Consider the following 23,940-nt stretch of genomic DNA (forward strand, 5'->3'; position numbering starts at 1 on the left):
TCTCAAGTGATCCGCTTGCTTCAGCCTCCCAAAGTGCTGGGATTACAGGCATGAGCCGTCGCGCCCAGCCAAGACTGTCACCTTTAGAGAGAGCTTATTATCACCTAGTGTTCATGTAAACACAGGATTTAAATACACACATACCCCCCAAAACAAATTGCTAAAGGATATTTGTGCACATTTTATTTTTCCAGATGGCTACCACAATATTTGAAGAACTAACAAGTTTAAAAATGTAAAAGGCCAGTAAGGCAACATTGGGCACTGGGGCAAGTGAAGGGGAGGGAAGCAGCATGAAGTCAGGGGAGGGGGCAGTGGCTGATTCTGCAGGCTCTGCAGGCTGGGGGCAGAGTTAGGGTTTATGTGGGCAGGCAGCATTGCAGGGGATTAGGCAGGGGAATAACGTGGTCATTTAAAATGATTCTTCTGACTGATGACAGGTTTTCAGATGCTTCATCTCCTCCTCCAGTCACACCTCGTGTCCAAGCCATGAGGACTCACTGAGGGGAACGTAATAAATAGTAATTTAAGGGAAAAAATAACAATTAAAAAATCTATAACAGCAGTTTAAGGGACAAAAACCAAAAAATTTTTTTGGAATTATTCATGTTAAGCTTAACATTTTCTAATATAGTCCTGCATCCATTTTTTTGTTTTTGAGATGACATCTCGCTCTGTGGCGATCTTGGCTCACTTCACCCTCTGCCTCTCAGGTTCAAATGATTCTCCCGCCTCAGCCTCCTGAATAACTGGGATTATAGGCATCTGCCACCACACTTGGCTAATTTTTTTTTTTTTTTTAAGATGGAATTTTGCTCTTGTTGCCCAAGCTGGAGTAAATGGCATGATCTTGGCTCGCCACAACCTCCACCTCCCAGGTTCAAGCGATTCTCCTGCCTCAGCCTCCCGAGTAACTGGGATTACAGGCATGCACGACCACACCTGGCTAATTTTGTATTTTTAGTAGAGATGGAGTTTCTCCATGTTGGTCACACTGGTTTCAAACTCCCGACCTCAGTGATCTGCCTACCTTGGCCTCCCAAAGTGTTGGGATTACAGGTGTGAGCCACTGTGCCTGACCTGTATCAGTTTTTAAAAGACTGTCAGACACGTCAAAGTCACAGGAGGAAAAACCCCTACATTCATGCACAACAGAAAGGCTTTGTTTTCAGTAAACATGCACATCTTCAAAGAATGGTTGCAATCCAAATTGTTTAGTAACTATTAGAAGAACAAAGAAGGCTGTGTCCTCTGAATTATAATGTGCTTTTCATCTAAATTGCTGCATATTGGGGGTTGAATCATGCTGGGAGTTTGACGTATGTAAGGAAAATTATTAGGTTGATGGAATATAAAGATTCTTATAATAAAAGCCAGTATTTTGGCATTTATAAATGAATCTGAAAAGGGTGAAGAATTTGTTTTGCAATCAATACCACAAAATGTGGCCCTTGTGTTCCACTGGCCCTGAAAATTGTTTCAGATCTTTCCTTGGTGCAGTGTATATTAAATAGTAAAATGGACATATGTCACAAAACAGATTTATTCCTATAAATTTACATAAAAAATAAGAAGTGAAAAAATAAACACAGATTTTGATGTGCTGGCTTGGGAGCCCAGAGACCAGGGCTTTTAAATTGTTGCGTGACCTCAGCCATGTACCTGTGCCTCTCAAGGCCTAAGGTCCTCTCTGTAAAAAAGGAGGCTACATTATAATTTCAGCTCAAATGTCCTTGGAGACTCTCATTATTTTCTAATTTTAAATTATGCTTTTTCTAATAGTAAATAAGAAACTAAACTGTATTCATGTAGGACAGAGAATTCTTTGTTGTTTTGACTTTGTTTTGTTTTTGAGACAGAGTCTCACTCTGTCGCCCAGGCTGGAATGCAGTGGCACAATTTTGGCTCACTGCAACCTCTGCCTCCCGGTTTCAAGCAATTCTCCTGCCTCAGCCTCCCATGTAGCTGGGATTACAGGCTTCGCTACCATGCCTGGCTAATTTTTGTATTTTTAGTAGAGACAAGGTTTCACTATGTTGGCCAGGCTGGTCTCAAACTCCTGACCTCAAGTGATCTGCCCGCGTTGGCCTCCCAAAGTGCTGGGATTACAGGCATGAGCCACTGCACCCAGCCTACTTTGTTATTATTATAGATGTCAGATACAATTAATTTCTCTGAGTTTCTCTTTAAAGATTTAGCCTGCTAACTTCCTTGTCCTTTGTTTTCAAATCTCAACTTTCCTGTTCCTCCTTGCCCCTAGTTATTATAAAACAGCCTACCCCCTTCCTGTCAGTTCTAATCAATACCTCACATCTGTTCCCTTGGTTACCTGCACCCATTGTTCCCCCAAAACAGCATGTCTCACACGCTTCACCACTGTACCTTACATCCCCTTCTCTTCCATATTTAGAAAAATATTCGCAAGTAGTCAGTCGGGTCAGCTCAGATTGTTTGGTCCAACCCCAGCCCATGGGGGAGGGACACAGAGGTAGGGATTGTATTAAGGATATAGAAACCGCTGGTGTCCTTTGTTCTTTGTGCTCTTGCAATCTTGATTGACTTGAGTGGCACCCTTCTGCAGAAGTAAATTGCCTTGCTGAGAAAACTTTTGCCTGAGTGCTGGTTTTACTTTGCAGCACTGAGCATTTATTCCTAGTGCATTTGTATATCCAACATAGAATATTTTATAAGACAAAAACAAAGACTCAATTTGTAATATGAATTCTCTCCCTCCAGGTTGGAGGCTATCCACTCCCTCCCAACTCATTCATTTGTTTAATGTGTTTAGATTTTCTTAGTCAGTGTTGTGATTATCTATTGCTAAGTACATAAGTCTCACTTCATTTCATTAAGTTCCTCTAGCTTAAGTTTCACTAAGTTCCACTTAGTTTAAGTTTCAACTATGAAACTTAATGGCTTGAACATCCATTTTATTTTGCTCATGAATTTGGGAAGGACTCAATTATGCAGCCCACCTCTTTCTGGCTGGAGGGGTAGGGGATGGAGAACCCACTTCCAGGGTAGTTTCTCCACTCAGATCCCTGGCACATTGACAGGGCAGCTGGAAGGCTCCTCTGGGCCTCTCCATGTGGTCTTTCAGCATACTGGTCTGAGGATAGTCAGACTTCTAACGAGCCATCTCAGGTTTCCCAGAGAGGGTATTATAAAAGACAGGAAGAGGAAGCTGCCAATTTCTTAAAGCTGTGGCCAGAAACAGGCACAGTGGCACTTCTGCCATATTCTATCAGTAAAGTTGCTACAGAACCCTCCTAGATTCAAGGAGAGGAAACACAGAGCCCACTCATCAGTGGGAGGAGTGTAAAAGAATTTGTGACTATTTAAAATCTACCTCAAAGTAGGCTGCTGTACTGATGTCAGTTTTTATTTATTGAGTGCTTAGCAGGCATAGTAGCTCCTTTAATCTTTCCAATAACTCTGTAAGATAGATATCTTTATTAACCCTATTTTACAGATGATGAAACTGAGACACAGAGAAGCTGATCAAGCGGCCCAATCCCCCCAGAACTGTATGTGAGCTAGGTTTTGAACATAGGCAGTTTGCGCATGGGAAATTAATGAGCTAATTAGGTTATTTATTGTCATAACGTCATGTAATTATTACAGCAACGATAAGGCACATTACAAACACTATGCAAGTAAGTAGCCTTTCCATGTTCCAGGTAAGTACCCTTCTTGGTTGGGGATGGTCCCAGCTGCTTTTTTGCTGTGGGTTCAGAAGATTGCGCCTATGGGTGAGTAATGGACTGTTCAAGGGCACCTTCCACAGGAATCTTTGTCAGTTTCTCTAGGCATGAATCTTGCAAACAATATAAAAGTCTTCAAGCAACACACACACACACAAAGAGTACCAGAAACCCAAGATCAACAGGTTGACAAAACAGTTGGAGGGGGCCAGGCGTGGTAGCTCATGCCTGTAATCCCAGCACTTTGGGAGGCTGAGATGGGCGGATCACCTGAGGTCATGAGTTGGAGACCAGCCTGGCCAACATGACGAAAACCTGTTTCCACTAAAAATACAAAAGTTAGCTGGGCGTGGTGGTGCGCACCTGTAATCCCAGCTCCTCAAGAGGCTGAGGCAGGACAATCGCTTGAACCGGGGAGGTGGAGATTGCATTGAGCCAAGATTGTGCCACTGCACTCCAGCCTGAGGTGACAGAGTGAGACTCCATCTAAAAAAAAAAAAAAAAAAAAAAAAAAGAAAAAGAAAATGGAGGGAATTTCAGAGAGAGAATACAAGTTACACTGGTGCTCCTGTCCACAGCGTCCTATGAACACGTTACAGATGGCACAGCTAACAAAGCCCTCTTCTGCATGGAACATGTGTTTCAGCCCCCTGAGGGCTATTACCTGGTTAGTGAGAGGATATCACTTTCCAGCACCTGTTAATTGAGTGATGCCATACTGCACCACAGGAACAATGGAATGTTTGGGTGCCATGGAAATTAGTACCAAGGCAATCTTGCCAGGCACTTGGGTATAGCCTTTGTACATGTAGCCCACTTTTATCTTGCCCAAACTTCAGACTGATTTATTTTTTAAACCAGATATTCAGAGTGAGTCAAACCCCTTTAATCCAAGATCCCCTAACAATACAGAGAGGAAGCTGCCCTGCCCAATAGCAAGGCTGCTTGATACTTTGAGGAACTGAGCTCAGTCCTCCCAGGAAAGGCACACCTTCAATGCTACCTTATCCCTTTAGTTTGCTCTGACTCTTCTGGGAAAATGAACTGCTCTCCAATCTGTATTCAACGCATTCCTCTAGAATAGCTTACTGAGTACTTCCTATGTTACTCTCTTTCTGCAGAATACTTTTGGGAATCAACTCATTTAATTTATACCAGAATCATGGAGTCTTCCCATCCACATTTGACAGAGTTGATGAAAACTCAAGAGGTTATATAACTTGCCAAAAATCACACAGGTTGTCCTGTCTGCCTCAAAAGTCCACAAATTTGACCACACAGCCCTGCTGCCTCCCACTGAACACAGGGGCCTATATGTATCTGTCCCCATGTCCAGTTCCCCATCAGGTTGTAAACTCCATTAGGGCTGGGGCTGGTGCTGAGTAAGGCTCCCAGGACCTAGTACATTCTCAGTAAATGCTTGAATCAAGTTTACAAAGGTTGAGCATCTCCAGGGTTCCATGGGCCCAAGAATCCTAACTCAAAATTGGTGTATCTCACACACCTTCTACTCTAGGAAGCATAATGACCTAGGGTTTCTGGTGTCATTTGAAATCCATTGCTGTGCTTGTAATGAAGGTCATGCTTTCACACATGACTTCTTATCCATGACTGAGTGGTTGGGGGGATAACAAGGCAGACCCATGCCTGGGAAGGGGGGCACTCTAGGTCAGTGGCTCACTTTGGTTCAAAGACTCCCAAGTGCTTTGCCAAATGTTCATTAGACACACCTGGCAGGTAGGATGTTCCCAGTCAACCTTTGATCTTGATCTCCTTCACTGGGGTTAGACTTGCATTGTGGTTTGACAGCTTCCCAGCCAACCCTGGCTCCATCATCTCTATTTCCTTTTACACAGGCACTTTCTCCAGTAAAATTCTTGCATGTTTAAAACTGTCTTGACATCTGCTTTTTGGAGGACCCAGACTAACAGAGTTGATATTTCAATTTTTTATTCATTTCCTTATCATTAACGACTTTACTTCTATTCACTCTAAGATGACCATGTAGATTAGGGAACCCAATGTCACAGCAGCAAATCCCTCTTTTCTAAGATGCCTTTCAGGAGTGTGTCCCACATACTAGGCAGTGTGCCAGGTCCTTCATATGCAGTCTTCCCTTCACTCTCCAACAGTCCTGTGAGATCAGTAGGATGACTTTCCTATTATCCTATGATAGGTCATCCTACTGATGACTGTCCTATCATTTCATGGATAGGACATCTGAGGCTCAGGGAGGTTAAATTATTTGCCCAAAGGTCACACAGCCAAAAAATGACAGTGTTCAGATTCTAGACTGTTTATTATTTCATTTAATTCTTCCCATAAACCCAGTGGAAAATATAAGCAAGAATAAGAAAAGCTAACACTTACTGGACGCTTAGGTGTCAGGCACTTCCCATATATTTCTTCATTTAATTCCCACCACAACCCCATGAGGGAGGTACTATTGTCCTCATTTCACAGACAAGAAAACTGTGGTGGGGAGAAATTAGGAGATTTGCCCAGGGTCCCCCAGCCAGGAAGTGGCAGAGCCAGAATTCCTGCTGGGACCAACTGGCTCCAAGAGCCCATGTACTCCCTCCTTCTTGCCTCCCACTCATGGCAATACTATCCCAGCCATACGGAAAGGTGCTTTACCTTAGCTGCTGTTCATGTGGTTTTGTCTGCATCCATTGCTACTCATGAAGGGAATTACAACTCAGGAAAACTGACCTTTTCCACGTCGGATTCGACTCCAGACGTAGGTCTAGCCTTGTTTCGGAACCCTCTGCTTTTCATTTCATTTGAATCCATATTAAAACATAATAGCCTGCATATTCAATATCTTACAATTGAACACTAAGCAGCCACCAAGGATCATATTTATTGTGTTTATATTTATATACAATGTGTTGACATAGAAATTTACAGCAAGTAAAAAAGTTACAAACTGGACATATGACTCCATTTAAAAATGACATATTCATAGTTATAGATTTGGAAAATATAAAACCAACTTCTGTGTTTACGATCTCTTAGTGGTACGTTTACAGGTGGTTTTGTTTAAAGTATCATACAGAGTAACTTTGCTCTTCTAAAAATCCTCTGTTCTTTGCCTATTCCTTTCCTCCCTCATATCCCCTGGCAACCACTGATCTTTTCACTGTCCCCATAGTTTTGCCTTTTCCAGCATGCCGTATTAAATTCCCAGGAGTAGGATTGCTGGATCATATGGTTTAAGTGTGTTTAGTTTTGTAAGAAACTACCAAAATGTTTTCCAAAGTGGCTGAGCCATTTTGCATTCCCACCAGTAATGAATGAGTTCCTCCAAGTGGGCATGGTGGGTCACGTCTGTAATCCCAGCACTTTGGAAGGCTGAGGGGGACAGATCACTTGAGGTCAGGAACTTGAGACCAGCCTGGCCAACACAGTGAAACCCTGTCTCTACTAAAAATACAAAAATTAGCCAGGCGTGGTGGCACACACCTGTAATCCCAGCTACTCAGGAGGCTGAGGCGGGAGAATTGCTTAAACCCGGGAGGTGGAGACTGCAGTGGGATGAGATCATGCCACTGCACTTCAGACTGGGCAACAGAGCCAGACTCTGTCTCAAATAAAAAAAAAAAAAAAAGAAAGAAAAAGAAAAAGAAGAGCTCCTCCACATTCACACTAGCATTTGTGTTGTCAGTGTTCTGAATTTCCACCATTCTAATTAGTGTGTTGTGGTATCTCATTTTGTTTCCCTGATGAGATATGTGGAACATTTTTTCATATGCTTGTTTGCCATCTGTATCTTCTTTGGTGAGATGCCTGTTAAGGTTTTTGGTCCAATTTTAAAAGTTGGTTGTGTTCTTATTTGTGAGTTTTAAGGGTTCTTTGTATATTTTGGATAATATTTCTTTATCCGTCTTTTACAATTTTTTCCTCCCAGTCTATGGCTTGCCTTTTCATTCTGTGACAGTGTCTCACAGAGCAGAAATTTAAAAATTGTAATGAAGTCTAGCTTATCATTTTTTTTTTCCATGGGTGGTGCCTTTGGTGTTATATCTAAAAAGTCATTGCCAAACCCAAGGTCAGGTAGATTTTCTCCTAAGAGTTTTATAGTTTTGCATTTTACATTTAGGTCTGTGATCCATTTTGTTAATTCTTGGGAAGGATGTAAGATCTGTGTCTAGTTTCACTTTTTGCTTGTAGTTGTCTTGTTCCAGCACCATTTGTTGAAAATACTGTCTTCACTCCGTCACATTGCCTTTGCTCCTTTGTCAAAGATCAGTTAACTATATTCACGTGGATCTATTTCTGGGTTCTCTATCTGTTCCACTGATCTGTCCATTCTTTGACCAATACCACACTGTCTTGATTACTGTAGTTTTATAGTATGGGTAGTGTACATTGTGTAGTGTTAAGTCCTCCGATTTTATTTGTCTCCTTCAATATCATGTTGGCTATTCTTGGCTTTTGCCTCTCCATTTAAACTTTAAAATCAGTTTGTTGATACCTACAGAATAACTTGCTGGGATTTTAACTGAGATTGCACTGAATCTATAAAGTTGGCAAGAACTGACATCTTAATAATAGAGTCTTTTTATTCATGAATGGACTATCTCTGCATTTATTTTTTCTTTGATTTCTTCCAATAGAGTTTTGGAGTTTTCTTCCTATAGACCTTATACATTTTTACAAGTTTTATACCTATGTAGTTCGTATGTTGGGTACAAATATAAACAGTATTGTGTTTTAAATGTCATTCTCTGTTCACTGCTGGCATATGAGAAAGTAATTGATTTTTGTATATGAACCTTGTATCTTGCAATACTGGTATAATTACTTATTAGTTCCAGCTTTTAAAATTCATTCTGATTTTCTACATAAATGGTCGTGTCATTTGTGAAAACGTTTTACTTCTTCCCTTCTAACCTGCATACTTTTTATTTCCTTTTCTTGTCTTACTGCATTAGCTAAAACTTCCAGTATGATGCTGAAAAGCAGTGGTGAAGGGGGCCATCCATGTTTTGCTCCTTAGAGTGCAGTGGCATGATCATGGCTCATTGTAGCTTGACTGCCTGTGCTCAAGCAATCCTTCCACCTCACCCACCTGAGCAGCTGGAACTACAGTTGTGTGCCACCATGCCTGGCTAATTTTTGTATTTTTTGTAGAGACAGGGTTTCATCATATTGCCCAGGTTGGAGCTTTTTTTTTTTTTATAGATGCTCTTTATCCAGTTGAGGAAGTTCCCATGTTTTCCTAGTTTACTGAGAATTATTTTCATGATTGTGTTGTATCTTGTTAGTATTTTGATTTGCTGAGAATTACTGCATCTATGCTCATGAGAAATATTGGCTTACAGTTTTTTGTTTTTTGTTTTTTTTTTTGAGACGGAGTTTCACTCTTGTTGTCCACGCTGGAGTGCAATGGCGTGATCTTGGCTCACTGAAACCTCCACCTCCCAGGTTCAAGTGATTCTCATGCCTCAGCCTCCCAAGTAGCTGGATTACAGGCATGCACCGCCATGCCCAGCTAATTTTTATTAGTAGTAAAAACAGGGTTTCTCCATGTTGGTCATGGCCGGTCTCGAACTCCTGACCTCAGGTGATCCGCCTGCCTTGGCTTCCCAAAGTGCTGCAATAACAGGCGTGAGCCACTGCGCCTGGCCTACAGTCTTTTTATAATCTTTGGTTTTGAAATTGAAGTAATGCTGGCCTCCTTGACTGAGTTAGGATATATTCTTTCTGCTTCTATCTCTGGAAAACACTGTAGAGAATTGGTATAATTTCACCCTGCGTGTTCAGAAGAATTCACCAGTGAATCCATCTGGGTCTGGTGCTTTCTGTTTTGGAAGGTTATTATTGATTCAGTTTCTCTAATAGATATAGGTCCATTCAGATATAGGCCTATTTCTTCTTGTGTACGTTTTGGCAAATTGTCTTTTAAGGTCCATCTAGGTTATCAAATTTATTGGCATGAAGTTTTTCATGATATTCCTTTATTATCCTTTAAACGTCTATGGGCTCTGTATTGAAGTCGCTTCTCATTTCTGATATTAGTTGTATCCTTTTCTTTTCCCCCTTAGCTTGGCTAGAGTTTTACTGATGTTATTAATCTTAAAAAAAACAAACAAACAAACAAAAACAACTTTTGGTTTTGTTGAGTTTCTCTACTGAAATATTTCTTCAATATCATTGATTTCTACTCTTAATTCTTGTCTTCTGTTGCTTTGGATTTGCTTTTCTTTCTCTAGTTTCCTAAAGTGAACACATACATGATTGATTTTAGAACTTTTTTTTTTGAGACAGAGTATCACTCTTGTTGCCCAGGCTGGAGTGCAATGGTGCGATCTCAGTTCACTGAAACCTCCGCCTCCCAGGTTCAAGTGATTCTCCTGCTTCAGCCTCCCAAGTAGCTGGGATTACAGGCGCCCGCCACCACACCTGGCTAAGTTTTGTATTTTTAGTAGAGAGGGGGTTTTGCCATGTTGGCCAGGCTGGTCTCAATGTTCACTAGATCCAGCTGGTTGATGGTGTTAAGTACAACGATGTCCTTGTTGATTTTCTGCCTGCTAGTTCTGTCCATTAGTGATAGAGGGGGTGTTGAAGTCTCCAACTATGAGAGTGGATTCATCTATTTCTCATTGCAGTTCTACCGGTTTTTGCCTCACATATTTGATACTCTGTTGTTAAGTGCATTGGTCAAATAATTGAGAATGAGGTTTTGAAAGAGCTCTAGCTTTGTTTTGTTCCTTCTGGTGGCTGCTAGGCTGCAACAGGAATGTGGGCTGTTAGTTTTCAGGGCTTCTACAGCTGGACAGTGAAAAAGGCGACGAATCCAAGTTAAAACATGACCAAGGCTGTTGTCCTTAGGTAGATTTAGTAGTTTTTCTTGAATTAAATGCTCTTGAGGTTGCTGACAGCCTTTAATTTTCAGACTTCTGTAACAGTCGATTCTGAGAAATTTTGCCAGTTTTATCACGGCTCTTATGAAGAAGCTAATTTTCGGAGCTCATTACTCTTGCCATTTTCACTGACATCATTTAGCAAAAGCTTTTCGACCATTTAGGCTTTAAAGATGAAAATTTATGTTGGCTTCCATGAAGGGATTAAAAAAAAAGATGAAAATTTAATTTTCCTTAAAGAAGGGTAAAGAGATAGAAATATAAGATTAAATTACTATTTTTTTTCAATGAAAACACATGGACACAAGGAGGGGAACAGACACTAGGGCCTACTTGAGGGTGAAAGGTGGCAAGAGTAAGATGTTCAAAAAACTACCTATTACCTGGGTGATGAAATAATCTGTACACTAACCCCCTGCGGCATGCAGTTTACTTATATAACAAACCTGCACATGTTCCCTTGATCCTAAAATGTTTTAAAAAATTAGTTTCAAATTACAGAAATATTTCAACCTGTATTTCAATTCTAATTAAGATAGTAGACAGGTAAGAGTCATAGGGGAAAGGGGAATGAGACAACCACAAGGAAATGAGAAGTAACACAAAAAGAGGAATGAAGCAGAGAGATGGAGACATTTTTTAAGTGCTGGAGATGGAGAGATGAACTGATCTAGAATGAGAGAACTAGATATCAGCATTTTTTGTCTTAAAAGTAGTCACTAGCCAAACTTTCCTATCTTGTTTCAGATTAGGTTGTGCTTTGAAAGGGATGAACACAGCAACACACCAGAGAGGGGTCCGGTGCTACATTCTTCTGGAGACTGAGGTAGTGAAGAGGTCGGTTTTCTACCTTTGGAAAAGAGCAGATCCAACAACCAACCAATCAGCGGCACTGCCAAGCAAGAACTTTCCAACTCAAAATACATGTTTGCTGCCCAGTTTTATATCTGGACTACTCACACTCTAAGGGTACCACAAAAAGGGAAGGAACAGGAATAAAGGAAAGGCTACCAAGCATACCCATGGAAAAGTTGAAAACAGCAACAAATCGGTTGACATCATTTTGGCCTGACTGTGGAAATGGAACCCAAACTATCCTCCCCAAAATGGCAGAGAATACTGCCCCATCCCACTGAGGTAGGGGTTGGCCACATGACTTGTTATGGCCAGTGGAGTGTTGGCAGATGTGATGCATGCAGAAGGCACAAACCATACTTGTGTGGTTGGGTTTGCCTTCTTATGCTTCTACCATCAGTGTGGAAACTTCTGTATAACTTTTGTATTTTAGCCCAGGCCCAAGGATGAACATAGATGGAGCAGGTGGAAACACAACTCATAGCAGATAGTAAAGCCCAGCCAGAGACCCAGCTTGAAGCAGTCACCCACACAAGCTGATGTCAGCCAATCTGCAGAGGCATGAATAAGAATGATTATTTTAAGCAACTGAGATTTGGGGTGGTTAGGTGGCAACAGCATCTGAAACATTAAGTAGACATCATTCTTTTAGGATCCACTCCTGAGGTCAAACTATGTTACCTCCCCCTTTACTGCTGTATGCCAAGAGCCTAGCACAGTTCCTGGCACATAGCAGGTGTTCAATAAACACCTGTTGCAGTCAGATTTACGTGTTTCTTCTAAAAATAGCAATCTAGGAGAATAAAACTGAGAACTTAAATAATTAAGTGTTCAGTGTGTGTCTCAACTTCAAAATCAACAATTTCAACAAAGACCAGATTGCATGTCAGCAGTCATTAGGGGGTTAAGAGCACTGACTATAGACATGACTGCCTGGATTTGAATCTAGGCTTCACAAATTACCAGCCAGGTGACCTTGGGCCAACACTACTTCATCTCCCTCTCTTTCCTCATCTGTTAAATGGTGCTATAAATAGTACCTACCACATGGAACAGTTGTGTGGATTAAGAGATAATTTATTTCAAGTACTTACAACCTTGCCCGGTACATGATAAATGCTGCATAGGCATTTTCTATTATTACCTGCATAAAGACCATTTTAAGAAAGGTTATTAAAGCCCTCTTCACCTGTTCCTCTCATCACCTATTTATATCCATTTGTTCTCACTTCTATTATCTAACCTTGTACATGTTTCCAATTAGCTCTTTTGTATATTTTCATCATCTTTCTATGCTCAGGATTGCTAAGTGCCAATATCTACTCTGTCCCAAAGCGCCCCTCCGCCAACTCCACCAACTATTTAAAGAACTGCTGATTTTGTTCTTTTCACACAGGGTATCATTTGCCCCCTTCTCCATCTGTTCAAATCTGATTCTCAATGTCCGGACCTAGTCTTCCATGATGCCTGTTCTGATCTTCCCTCCCAATGTGATCTTAATCTGTACCTTTTATCAATTCATCTCTACCTCAATTACACTTCTATTACTTTCTACTTATACCTTTCCACAATGAAATTAATTGTAAGCTCCTAAAGGACAAGATCAAAATTCCTTGGTTTTCTGCCCATTCCTACTGCCAAGTATACAGCAGGCAAGCAATATTTGTTGAATAAATATATTTGAAAATCCCATATAGATAGGTTCATGTAAAGTCTAAATCAGCTTTGCTAAAAAGTCATTTTTTTTTTTTTATTAAAAAAGGAAAAAAAACTTGTCAATTCAATGCTAGACAGTTTAAGGGAAAAGAAGTTTGCATGTAAAAGAGACAGACACTTGATTTATTGCATTAAAAAACTTTATTTCTTTTAAAAGGTCCAATATAAGCCAAATTAACCCCAAAATTTACAGCTACACTTCGAGATCTCCTGAACTAAATGGCACTGTTTGAGATGAGTGTCTTGTTAAGGGAGGTCATTTGCTATTACCACCATTTCACCCAAAGTAGTTCTAGAGCAGAAGCTGGTATTATAATACACATCAGATATTTCAGGTGTCATCTTTTATGCATAAGTTAAAGAAAGCAAACAGGCTTTTCTACTCTGTGTGAGGATAAGAAACACTACAGAACAGGGCCTGAATGCTTTAGATATACAAGGTGTAACCATAAAGGAAATTTCTACGGCACTGTGTTCATTCATTCAAGTAGTTCATGTACTTATTCCAACAATACTGGTGTAGTTCAAATACCATTTGAGACAGTACTTTGGGGTTTCCCTTCATTGGGTGCAGACCAAAGGAAGTGGTTAAGCTGGGGGGCAGACTCTCACAGATGGATTACAAAAGTAATGAAATAGTTTTCTTAGTGGGGTGGCATTCACAAGAACTACCTTAATGTTTTTGGTAACAGCATCATTTACATATAAGTGATGCACGATAGAAGTTCTGGTATATGTGATAAATTAAAAACAGCTTGTCACTTTATAGCCACACCTTGGATTTTATTAGATGTGGTAAATCTAATAGTGTGTCAAATGAGTCCTTCTGGAAATCACTTCAGCAGAGAAGTCAAACAGCCTGTAAAAGAGAAGACATGGCAGAATGTGCGAGATTCATCCTTCCAACATTCTCAGGGTTCTCTTGGAGGACAGACCCGGGCCCAAAGACAGAAGTTACCGGGAGGGAGGCTTCAACTCCATCTAAGGAAGACCTTTCTAACAGTTAGAGCTGCTCAACAACTGAATGGACTGCTTGGTGAGGTAGAGTCACTTGGAAGTGTTCAAGGTGGAAAGATCACCCTTGTAGAAGGGACTCCTGCATTTGTTAAGAGGTTAGAGAGTGGATGAACCTCAGGTCTCTTTCAATTCTGAGATTCTAGAAAATTCCCTCAGGGAATTCAGAAGAGAATTCCTAAAAGGAAAGAGAAAGCACACATATGTATACTTTTAGAATCTGCTTGAATTTTCTTTTTTTTTTTTTTCAAAAGGTACAATAGAAAATGTAGTCCACTGCCATTAAAATGCATATTCACCTTCCTACTACTAATAATTAGGAAGGGTTCATTATGACTTCTTTATATTATAAGAAAAGATGGGGGATTAGACTTATAATTTCTGTAAATATTTTAGAAAAAATGCTTAAAATCTAGTAGTCAATGCCCTAGAAACTTTATAGATTTGTAGATAATATGCACAGATACAAATACATTATTCATTAAATACAACTCACATCTGTGTTTTATTATACTCTAAAATATACAGGAATCTTGATGTACTGAAAGAGTGCAAGTAAATACAGTATTCAAGCAGTCACTATTTCTATGTACATGCTCATTAATTCTTCAAAAAACCCACAAAATTATCAAATAGATCAAAATACTGTTCTGTGTTTTCACACTTTATATTCAGAAAAACCAGCTGATAATTTACAATGTCATAAAGTTTCCAGTTTCACAATACAAAAAGGATAAAATGAAATTGGGTATCATTTTGTTGCAATTTATAGAACTTTACCCATACCTGTAAGACCCTCAATGTTTATGAAATCATTTTCACTGGGAAAGTGACAGTTACAGTAAAAGCAGAACCACACAAATATTTATTTAAAGCTGAAATATCAGCCTTCTCTCTCTCTTTTGCTATTTGAAAGTAGTCTTCAATTTGGCAGGCAACTGCTTCTCTCTCCAAATAGTAACAGGTTACAAACATGCTACTTTAAATATGAATAGGACCTAAGGCTTTAGTATTTTAAATCTTGCCCAATACAGAAATGCCTTCCAAGAGACTTAGTGATGTTTAATTTATGAACAACAAGGAAGTATTTTCCTTTTGATTATTCACTTTTTCAAAACTCATAGATCAGAATAAACATAAAAAATCCCCCAACCCAAGGTGGGGACACAAAAGTAACCTAAGCGACTAAGGTGTGCCATTCAAAGTAGAGAGGTTGAAGACTCCATGCCCCAGAACCACTTAGCTGCAATAGGGTGAAATAATCTACTTTTCGATTTCATGAATTTTTTTTTTAGGAAATTCTTTACATTTTTAAACAAAAATAGTACTATTTTAAACCCAAACCATTCAAAACAGGGCAACAGCCTGACCCCAATCCATTCTCAATGTCTATGTCACAAGTATTTTCACCCGTATTGCACCCAGTCAGCTGGTTTTTAATTCTAATAGTATAAAAATTGGAAATTTGAAATATTTATGTAAAAGAAAAAAATGTAAAAATACATCTGCTTTCTCTCATGGTTTAATACAGCATTGGAAGGCTTTCAGATATTTTCTTAAAAAAAAAAAAAAAAAAAAAAAACTCAACATTTAAAACCAAATCTCAGCTTCATTTCCAGAAATATTGCAGTTTGGTTTAGGTAATGTTTCATTTCATCTACTCCAGTTTCCACAAAATGGCATTTTATTAAAAAAACCTTTCAGTTATTTGGTCCTTTTGCAATTTGCTGTGCACATAATGCCTACTGTACCAAACTTTTATTGCCTTTAAATTTAGTTGTAATTTTATTGATAAAATTTAAATTTAGTGTCTTTATTTCTTCTGTTACAATAGTGTTGCTTGTGTAAGCAGGTTAGAGTGCACAGTGTCCCCAATTATTCCTGGCACTGCAAAACCAAATTAAACAATTCCACAGAGAACTCTGACATCAACGTGTTTTCCTCAGTCAAGTCTATTTCAAGATTCTAGAAGTTCCTTTTGTAAAACTTGCCTTTAAAACTCTTCCTCCTAATGTCATCACATCTCTTAACATTGGCTCACTGTGCGATCTTTCCTCTTAGGTTGAATTTCTACGTGAATATCAAAGTGCCTTTTTCCTGAAAAAGCACAGTTTGAAGCTTTACTGTGAGAACTCCCTCCTCCTCAGCCTCTCAGTAGGTCTCAGAATCGGAGTCGTTGAGCTCATCCACGTCAGTGTATAAGTACTCCTGTTCCCCGCCAATGTTATTGAAACTGCAATAAGAGCTAGGTTCATTCCTCATGATGGGCAAAGCTTCAAAGCTGACTGTTTTTGAGGTGTTGGTATAACGGTTAATGGCATTGAATGTCAAGGATGATAAAGGACTACTTGATGAGACAGGCATCATGGTGGCCAAAATGAGAGCCAGGCAATCAGCCACATCCTTATTGGGAGCACAGGCCAAAGCTGGGGTATAGCCTAGAATTAAAGATAAAATTTAAAAATTAAGCATCCTGAGACATATTTCAGCAAAGATAAGGAAATAAGCCTAAAGTACTTCAACTTTAGACATATTTTACATTACGTAGCTTATAATAAATCGCTGTAACCAGCATGATTTACAAGTTTCTATTAAGTAGAAAAAGAATAGCCATAGAAACCTAGGGTGGAAGGAGACGTTAGACTAGACAACAGAAGAGGAAACAGGCCCTGAGAAGAACGACTTCCCCAAGATCTCACAACTTATCCGTATCCATCTGAATTCACAGAAGAAACTGGGCTAGAATAAGAAAACCACCACAGATCAGTGAATCTTCTTTCAGGATGGTAAGCAGAGATTTAATGTTAATTTGTAGTTTTATCAGTGTCAAGATAAGAAAAAATAAAAAAATTTAATTTGTAGTTATATAAGGAAGCTTTTTGACGCTAAGAAATCTAAATGTATATAACTTCATGGATCCACCACAGGGCAGGTGCTCAGAAGACAGGTGTTGAACGAATGACACTTGGTTGTCAATTTAACTTTTCTCTTGGGGTCATAGTCTCTTGAAGAAAAACAGTAGACAAACTAAACAGATGAACTTTAAAAACTACTAAATCAAAACAAATATTTCCTTTGTAAATATTCTTTTTTAAGCAGAAGACAACTGACCTTAGTCATAAGTTACCACAAAGTGTCAACACAGCAAACCAAGGAGGGAACATTTGGTACCTCAGTTGGTACAAGACTCAGTCTTGAGGATGGAGTGGGAGAAAAGTGAGAATAGTGTGATGCCAGGCTTCAATTATACCACATGGAACTTTAATAGTTTATCACAAAACATACATTTGTATAACCACCACACAGGTTAAGAAAGAGAACACTACCAGCACACCAGAAGCCTCCATATATCCTCTACCCAATCATTGTACCTTTCTTCTTCCACAATGGTAACTACTATCCTGGCTTATGGGGTAGTAATTTCCTTGCTTTCAACTTGGAGTCATAAACACTATAGTTTTTTTTTTTTTTTTTTTTTTTTTTGGAGACAGAGTCTTACTCGGTCACCCAGGCTGGAGTGCAGTGGTACAAACTTGGCTCACTGCAACCTCTACCTCCCAGGTTCAAGGGATTCACCTGCCTCAGCCTCCAGAGTAGCTGGGATTACAGGTGTGTGCCACCACACCCAGCTAATTTTTTATATTTTTAGTAGAGATGGGGTTTCACTATGTCGGCCAGGCTGGTCTCAAACTCCTGACCTCAAGTGATCTGCCTGTCTCAGCCTCCCAAATGCTGGGATTACAGATGTGAGCCACCTTACCCAGCCTACAGTTTAGTTTTGAGTTTTTAAAAAACTTAATATAAATGGAATCATATAGTATGTATTATTTCATATCTGGCTTTTTTGTGTAGCATTATGTGAGATTTATCAATATTATATGTAACTGTAGTTGGTTCATTTTCATTGTTATACAGTATTTCATTGTGCGATTATACTATGGTTTAGTTACACATTTCAACTATTGGGCATCTGGTTGCTTCCAGTCTCCCACATATTTTCATCTATGCTATATTAGCCTTGATAAAGAAAGGATTTTTTTTTTTTTTTTTTTTTTTGAGACAGGGTCTTGTTCTGTCACCCAGGCTGGAGTGCAGTGTGATGATCATGCTCACTGCACCCTCAACCTCTGGGCTCAAGTGATCCTCCCACTTCAGCCTCCTGAGTAGCTGGGACTATAGGCACATGCCATGCCTGGCTAATTTTTAAAATTTTTTTGTAGATACAGGGTCTCGCTTTGTTGCCCAGGCTGGTCTCAAACTGCTGGCTTTAACCGATCTTCCTGCCTCTGCCTCCCAAAATGCTGTGATCACAGTAGTAAGCCACTGTGCCCAGTCACAAAAAGTAATTTTTTTCCCCCTTTGTAAAGTTCCCATTTTGTCAAGGGTCAAAGAGAACAACTGATGTCCTTCCAAGTTTGGCAGCAATGGCTGAAGGCTGTCTGTACTTTTAATTAAATTTTATTTGTCCAAAGTAGCTAGGGGAGTGCTTCACTGCCCACGTTTCCTTCAAGGGTTCTTCTAAAGGTGCCTGCTGCTATTGTTCCTGCTGCTGGCAGGCAGAACAACCCACTACATAGGCCAGGATGCCTTGGATGATAGTGGGGGTGGGGAAAGAAGCATGTTTCATGTGTGTTTTCTAGTCAGAATATGACTAAAAATAGGATCCTCTCCTCTGCATGGGAGTTATTTTTTGAAACGAAGTCTCGCTCTGTCACCCAGGCTAGAGTACAGTGGCGTGATCTCGGCACACTGCAACCTCTGCCTCCTGGGTTCAAGCGATTCTCCTGCCTCAGCCTCCCAAGTAGCTGGGATTACAGGTACGTGCCACCACACCTGGTTAATTTTTGTAGTTTTAGTAGAGACGGGGTTTCGCCATGTTGGCGGGGCTGGTCTCAAACTCCTGACCTCAGCTGATCCACCCGCCTTGGCCTCCCAAAGTGCTGGGATCACAGGCGTGGGCCACTGTGCCCGGCCAGTTATATCTCTTAACATGCCACTCTCTTTGCTTAGAAAGTTCCTTCCCCACTTTCTCCTTATCCTTTGGATTTTGGCTTAGCAGGCACATTTTTTGGGATGCCTTCTCTGATCCTGCAAGAAAGGATTTGAAGACCCTCTTAAGTACTCTCATAGCATTCTATGCTTATTCCAATTAAACTATTTTAAGTGCATCATTAATAGCCTGTTTACACTCTTATCTCCAAGGGAGTAGACTATGTCTTATTTTACACTGTATCCTCAGAAGTTAGTACGGTGCTTGGCATAATCACTCACGCAGCAAATATTCACTGAGCCTCCACTTGCTCAGGCACTATTCAGAACACTAAGAATATATCAGTGAATGCAACTGATAAAGATTTCACTGTTCTTGTGGAGCTTACATTCACTTTAGTGGGGAAGACACACAATCAACATAATAAAAAAGTACATTATATACAATATGTTAAAAGCTTTATGTAAAAAAAGAGGAAAGAGTGAAGCAGGTTAACAAGGACTGAGAATGCCGTGGTAGGAGTATCTAGCAAGTTGTAGTACAGAGTAGTTAGAATATGCTTCATTGAGAAGATGAAACTGGAGCTAAGATTTGAAACAGGTGACGGATTTAGTCATGGGATGTTTGGGGACAGAGTGTTCAGGCAGAGTTAACAGTCAGAATGAAGATCACAATGCATGTATAACCCTGCTGTGGAGGGGCTGGCATTGCAGAATCAAGTAGAGAAAGGAGAAGACTAGGAAACAGTATCAGAAAGGTGACGAGGTGGAGGACACATCATATAGGGCCTAGTAAAGTCATTTTAAGAACTATGAATGGGGCCAGGTGGAGCACTCTGGGAGGCCGAGGTGGGAGGATTGCTTGAGGCCAGGAGTTCAAGACCAGCCTGGACAATACAGTGAGAGTCTATCACCACAAAAAATAAATTAGCTGGGCATGGTGGTGCATACTTGTAGTGCTAGCTACTTGGGAGGCTGAGGTGAGAGGTTCTCTTGAGCCCAGGAGTTCAAGGTTACAATCAGCTATGATCTACCACTGTACTCCAGTCTGGGCAACAGAGTGAGACCCTGTCTCTTTACAAAACAAAACAATACAAAACCAAACCGAACCGAAATTCAAGAGTAACATGTTCTCATATACTTTAAAAGAATCCAGGACAGGCTGGTAGCAATAAATAAAAAAGTGGGCATATTTTAAATCTACTTTAGAGGTGGAGTCAACAGTGTATGCTGATGGACTATACACTGGGTATGAGTGAGAGGAATCAAGGATGACTCTAGGGGTTTTGCCCTGAGCAATTATAAGAATAAGAATTGTCTTCAATGGAGATCATGATGTTGTGGGGAGAGTAGGTCTGGCAAGGGGAGTGGAAAAGGATCAACCGTTCAGTTCTGGACTTTCTAGGTTTAAGTTGTTTATCAGATATCCACATGGATATGTCAGTTAGGCACGTGGATATACAGAGACTATGAGAAGTCTGGGTTGGAGATATAAATCTGGGAATTCTCAGCATATAGGTAGTATTTAAAACCAAAGGAACTGATGAGAGCACTAGGGAGTCAATGTAGATAGAGAAAGCAAAAAGAATGAAGGATTGAGTCCCAGAAGGAGAGGAGGGAGAAATTTTGTAAAAGAAATTAAGAAAGAATAACTAGTAATGTGGAAGGAAAACCAAGGAAGTGTGGGGTTCAAAAACCAGAGTAAACAAAATTTATCAAAGGAAACAAGTAATCAATTATGTCAAAAGCTGATTTATCAAGTAAAATGAGAGCTAAGTAGTAGTTAACATAGTAGAAGTCATAGGTGGTTTTGATGAGAATAGTTTTGTTATGTGTAGGGGTGAGGGGAGAAGGCCTGACTACAGGGAAATTAAGAGAGAATGGAAGAATGAGGCCAGACACTGTGGCTCACACCTGCAATCCCAGCACTTTGGGAAGCTGAGGTGGGCGAATCACCTGACGTCAGGAGTGTGAGACCAGCCTGGCCAACATGGTGAAACCCTGTCTCTACTAAAAATACAAAATTTAGCCAGGCATAGTGGCGGGTGCCTGTAATCCCAGCTACCTGGGGAGGCTGAGGCTTGAGAATTGCTTGAAACCAGGAGGCGGAGGTTGCAGTGAGCTGAGATCATGCCACTGCACTTCAGCCTGGGCAACAGAGGTAGACTCCGTCTCAAAAACAAAAAACAACACAACAACAACAACAAAAGAATGGAAGAATGAGAGGTGAATAACTGGGGACAGCAAGATAATAGTTTTGCTGCAAAGGGGAACACAGAAATATGGCAGCAGCTGGCAAGAGTAGTGAGATTTATAAATTGTTTTTTAAAGATGAGGGAACTAGTGTTTATATACTGAAGAATAATACAGGAAGAGCGCGAAAAATTGTTACCACAGGACATAAAAGAGAACTGTCAAAGTGACATTATGAAGTAGGCAAAAGGGGACAGGATCTCGTGCATGAGTAGAAGCACTGACTTTAAATAAGAATATAGCACTTAATTAGGATCTTAGTAATATTTGCTGAAAGAACAAAATCTTTGGCTACTAAAACAACAGAAAGTGGCAAGTATAAACAGTAAATACTAACTTTGCTATAACAGATGATACAGGAATTCAGAAGTACATCTGTTAGAAAACTTTTCCTATTTCTTTGGCCCTTATTCTTTTGCTGCAAACTACTATTCATTATTCACTTTAGCTCTCCTCTTTGACTAATAAAAAATATGCAAGTTTATTTCTCTTCAAATATGGATCATTAAAAGATAAAAGCTCTAGGTTAAGGGAAGACAATATAGAACCAACTTACCATTTTCATCTACTGCAAGCACACTTGCTCCTTTTCCCAAAAGTTCCTGAACCACCATTGTTAGCCCATTTCGGGCAGCAACATGCAGAGGTCTAGGGGAAAAAACATGATACATGTACACATACACACCTGGCTGTCAAAGAGCATTTTTGTCAACTTGTGAAGACCAAGAGGTACAAACTTGAGGCACCTAGTCCTAATAACAAAGATGGGGGCAGGGAGAGCAGAACCTCTGTGCAATGCACTGTCACACTTTGTCAACGTGTAGCTCAACATCAAGCTCAGCCATAGGTCCCATCGACAGTCCCTACCTTCACCCAATCCTTTTGTTACTTTTCTTCTCAGACTCAATGTTTAAAATAATTTTACCATTGAAATTGCATTCCTCCATTGTTAAAGAATGAGGCTGGTAAAGACATAGACTATATATTAAAAACTGTAAACTGCAGTAGCATAAATTCTAATAGGTTTTGAAAACAGCTTACAAGCATCATGACTAATTTTTGGACTTTCAAGGGATCTGACTAATCCCAGAATGGGCAACAATATTCTAAGATTTTTATCTTTACTAAACCTCAAAATGGAATAGTAAAGGACAATGAGAGACACTGATGTAAGATTTCTGTCAGTTAATCTGGAGGTTGGCTGCTCACATTATTAAAAAGTCTGATTCTTTCAGAAACTTTATTTGCTTACAGACACACATAAAGCTTCTTACCTCATTTATTGTTAGTTTCAAGTAACATATTATTAGTTCATTTCCATAAAATATACAAAATAGTACTACTTTCCTTCAGAAAATTAGGTAGGTGGATTAAGAACAAAATACATTATTGTCAATGTTGTAATGAAGTTTCAGTTCAAAAGTATTTTAAATAATATGCCTTTTAGTTGTGATCATTTTAGAAATGAGTTTCGACAGTTGTAAACTATTAAAATTGCTTCTATGACTAATGAAACCTATTCCAACAGTCATATGTTTAAAAAAATCCATTTATCATTTTTATAATTATAGGTCACAAAGTTTATACTAGATACTGACAGTACTCACGTTTGCAAGGCTGCGTTGGTTGCATTGATGAGGTTTCTATCTGTTATCTTTTCCAGTATTAACAAGGCACTAGTTTCATGACCCTACAAAAATTGTGGCAGATAAGTTATAAAAACTTGGGTACCATTCAAGGTACATTTATACACCCAACAATCTGCAACCCTAGTCCATATAATATGTACAACACCATTCATATACCATGAATTTTCCTGGCTAATATCTTAATATTTGCCCAAACACATCTTGGGAGTGAGGGTAGGAGAAGAGGACAAAATTAAGATTAAGGAAAGAGGATAATTATACTTAGGCTTGTGTTCCAAAACTTATTTGGCTTACTGGACACTTTGATACGCCATGGTGCCTTATAAGTCAATAATTTTGTTCAAGAAATCTAATACCAGTGATCATTAGAGAGCTTTGGTCCTGAGTTCTGTTCATTTCAGTGAAGTCAAAAAACTTTTAATGCCACTGTTAACAATGAAAACATGTTCTTAAAATGTATACATACCTTGCTACAAGCCAAATGGAGGGCAGTATTTTTACTGTTATCTTGTAAAGTCAGTTCTGCACTAGCACTGCTAACCAGCATCTCTGGGAGGAAAAAGTGCATCAATTCTTATGTTTATGAACATGTTTCTTAGATTACCAATAACTCACTGTAGAGAAACGAAGATACAAAGCAAAACAGTCCCTCTCACAAAAACTTAAGTACAAGAAAAATATTGTAATATGTAACATATATACTGTATCTTCATATAATTGTATAAGACAATTATATTGTTGTATAAGTCACACACTCTAACAATGGCAATTAACATTTATTTTGTGACTGTGCACTAAATTTTAAATACTGTTTTATATGCTCTGGATTTATAGTAATTTATTTAAACCTCACAACAACCCACCAAGTAGATACTGTTATTTTTCTCATTT

General features: G+C 39.5%; 1 protein-coding gene and 1 long non-coding RNA gene across 13 annotated transcripts in view; both read right to left on the minus strand.

Moving 5' to 3' along the window:
- Positions 1 to 170: 170 nt before the first annotated feature.
- On the minus strand, positions 171 to 6,920 carry LOC103882366. Its single transcript, XR_644154.4, has 2 exons — positions 4,369 to 6,920; positions 171 to 500 (listed from the first exon to the last, which is right to left on the minus strand). It is a non-coding gene; the product is annotated as an uncharacterized LOC103882366 (long non-coding RNA).
- A 6,349-nt stretch (positions 6,921 to 13,269) lies between these two features.
- The window catches only part of ANKRD28 (ankyrin repeat domain 28), a 190,118-nt gene continuing 179,447 nt past the window's right edge, over positions 13,270 to 23,940 (minus strand). For 5 of the 12 annotated variants that reach the window (XM_021934884.2, XM_021934887.2, XM_021934882.2 and 2 more), the window contains 4 exons: positions 23,516 to 23,598; positions 23,008 to 23,090; positions 21,957 to 22,048; positions 13,270 to 16,596 (listed from right to left, as the gene is read on the minus strand). In XM_021934884.2, coding sequence (XP_021790576.1) covers positions 16,310 to 16,596; positions 21,957 to 22,048; positions 23,008 to 23,090; positions 23,516 to 23,598 — 545 coding nt within the window. In that variant the 3' untranslated portion in view covers positions 13,270 to 16,309. The remainder of the gene's footprint in view (positions 16,597 to 21,956; positions 22,049 to 23,007; positions 23,091 to 23,515; positions 23,599 to 23,940) is intronic. The other 7 variants (XM_021934885.2, XM_021934888.2, XM_021934889.2 and 4 more) reach the window with 3 other exon arrangements.

This window comes from Papio anubis, chromosome 2, assembly GCF_008728515.1.
Source record: "Papio anubis isolate 15944 chromosome 2, Panubis1.0, whole genome shotgun sequence".
In the NCBI taxonomy this organism is placed as follows: domain Eukaryota; kingdom Metazoa; phylum Chordata; class Mammalia; order Primates; family Cercopithecidae; genus Papio; species Papio anubis.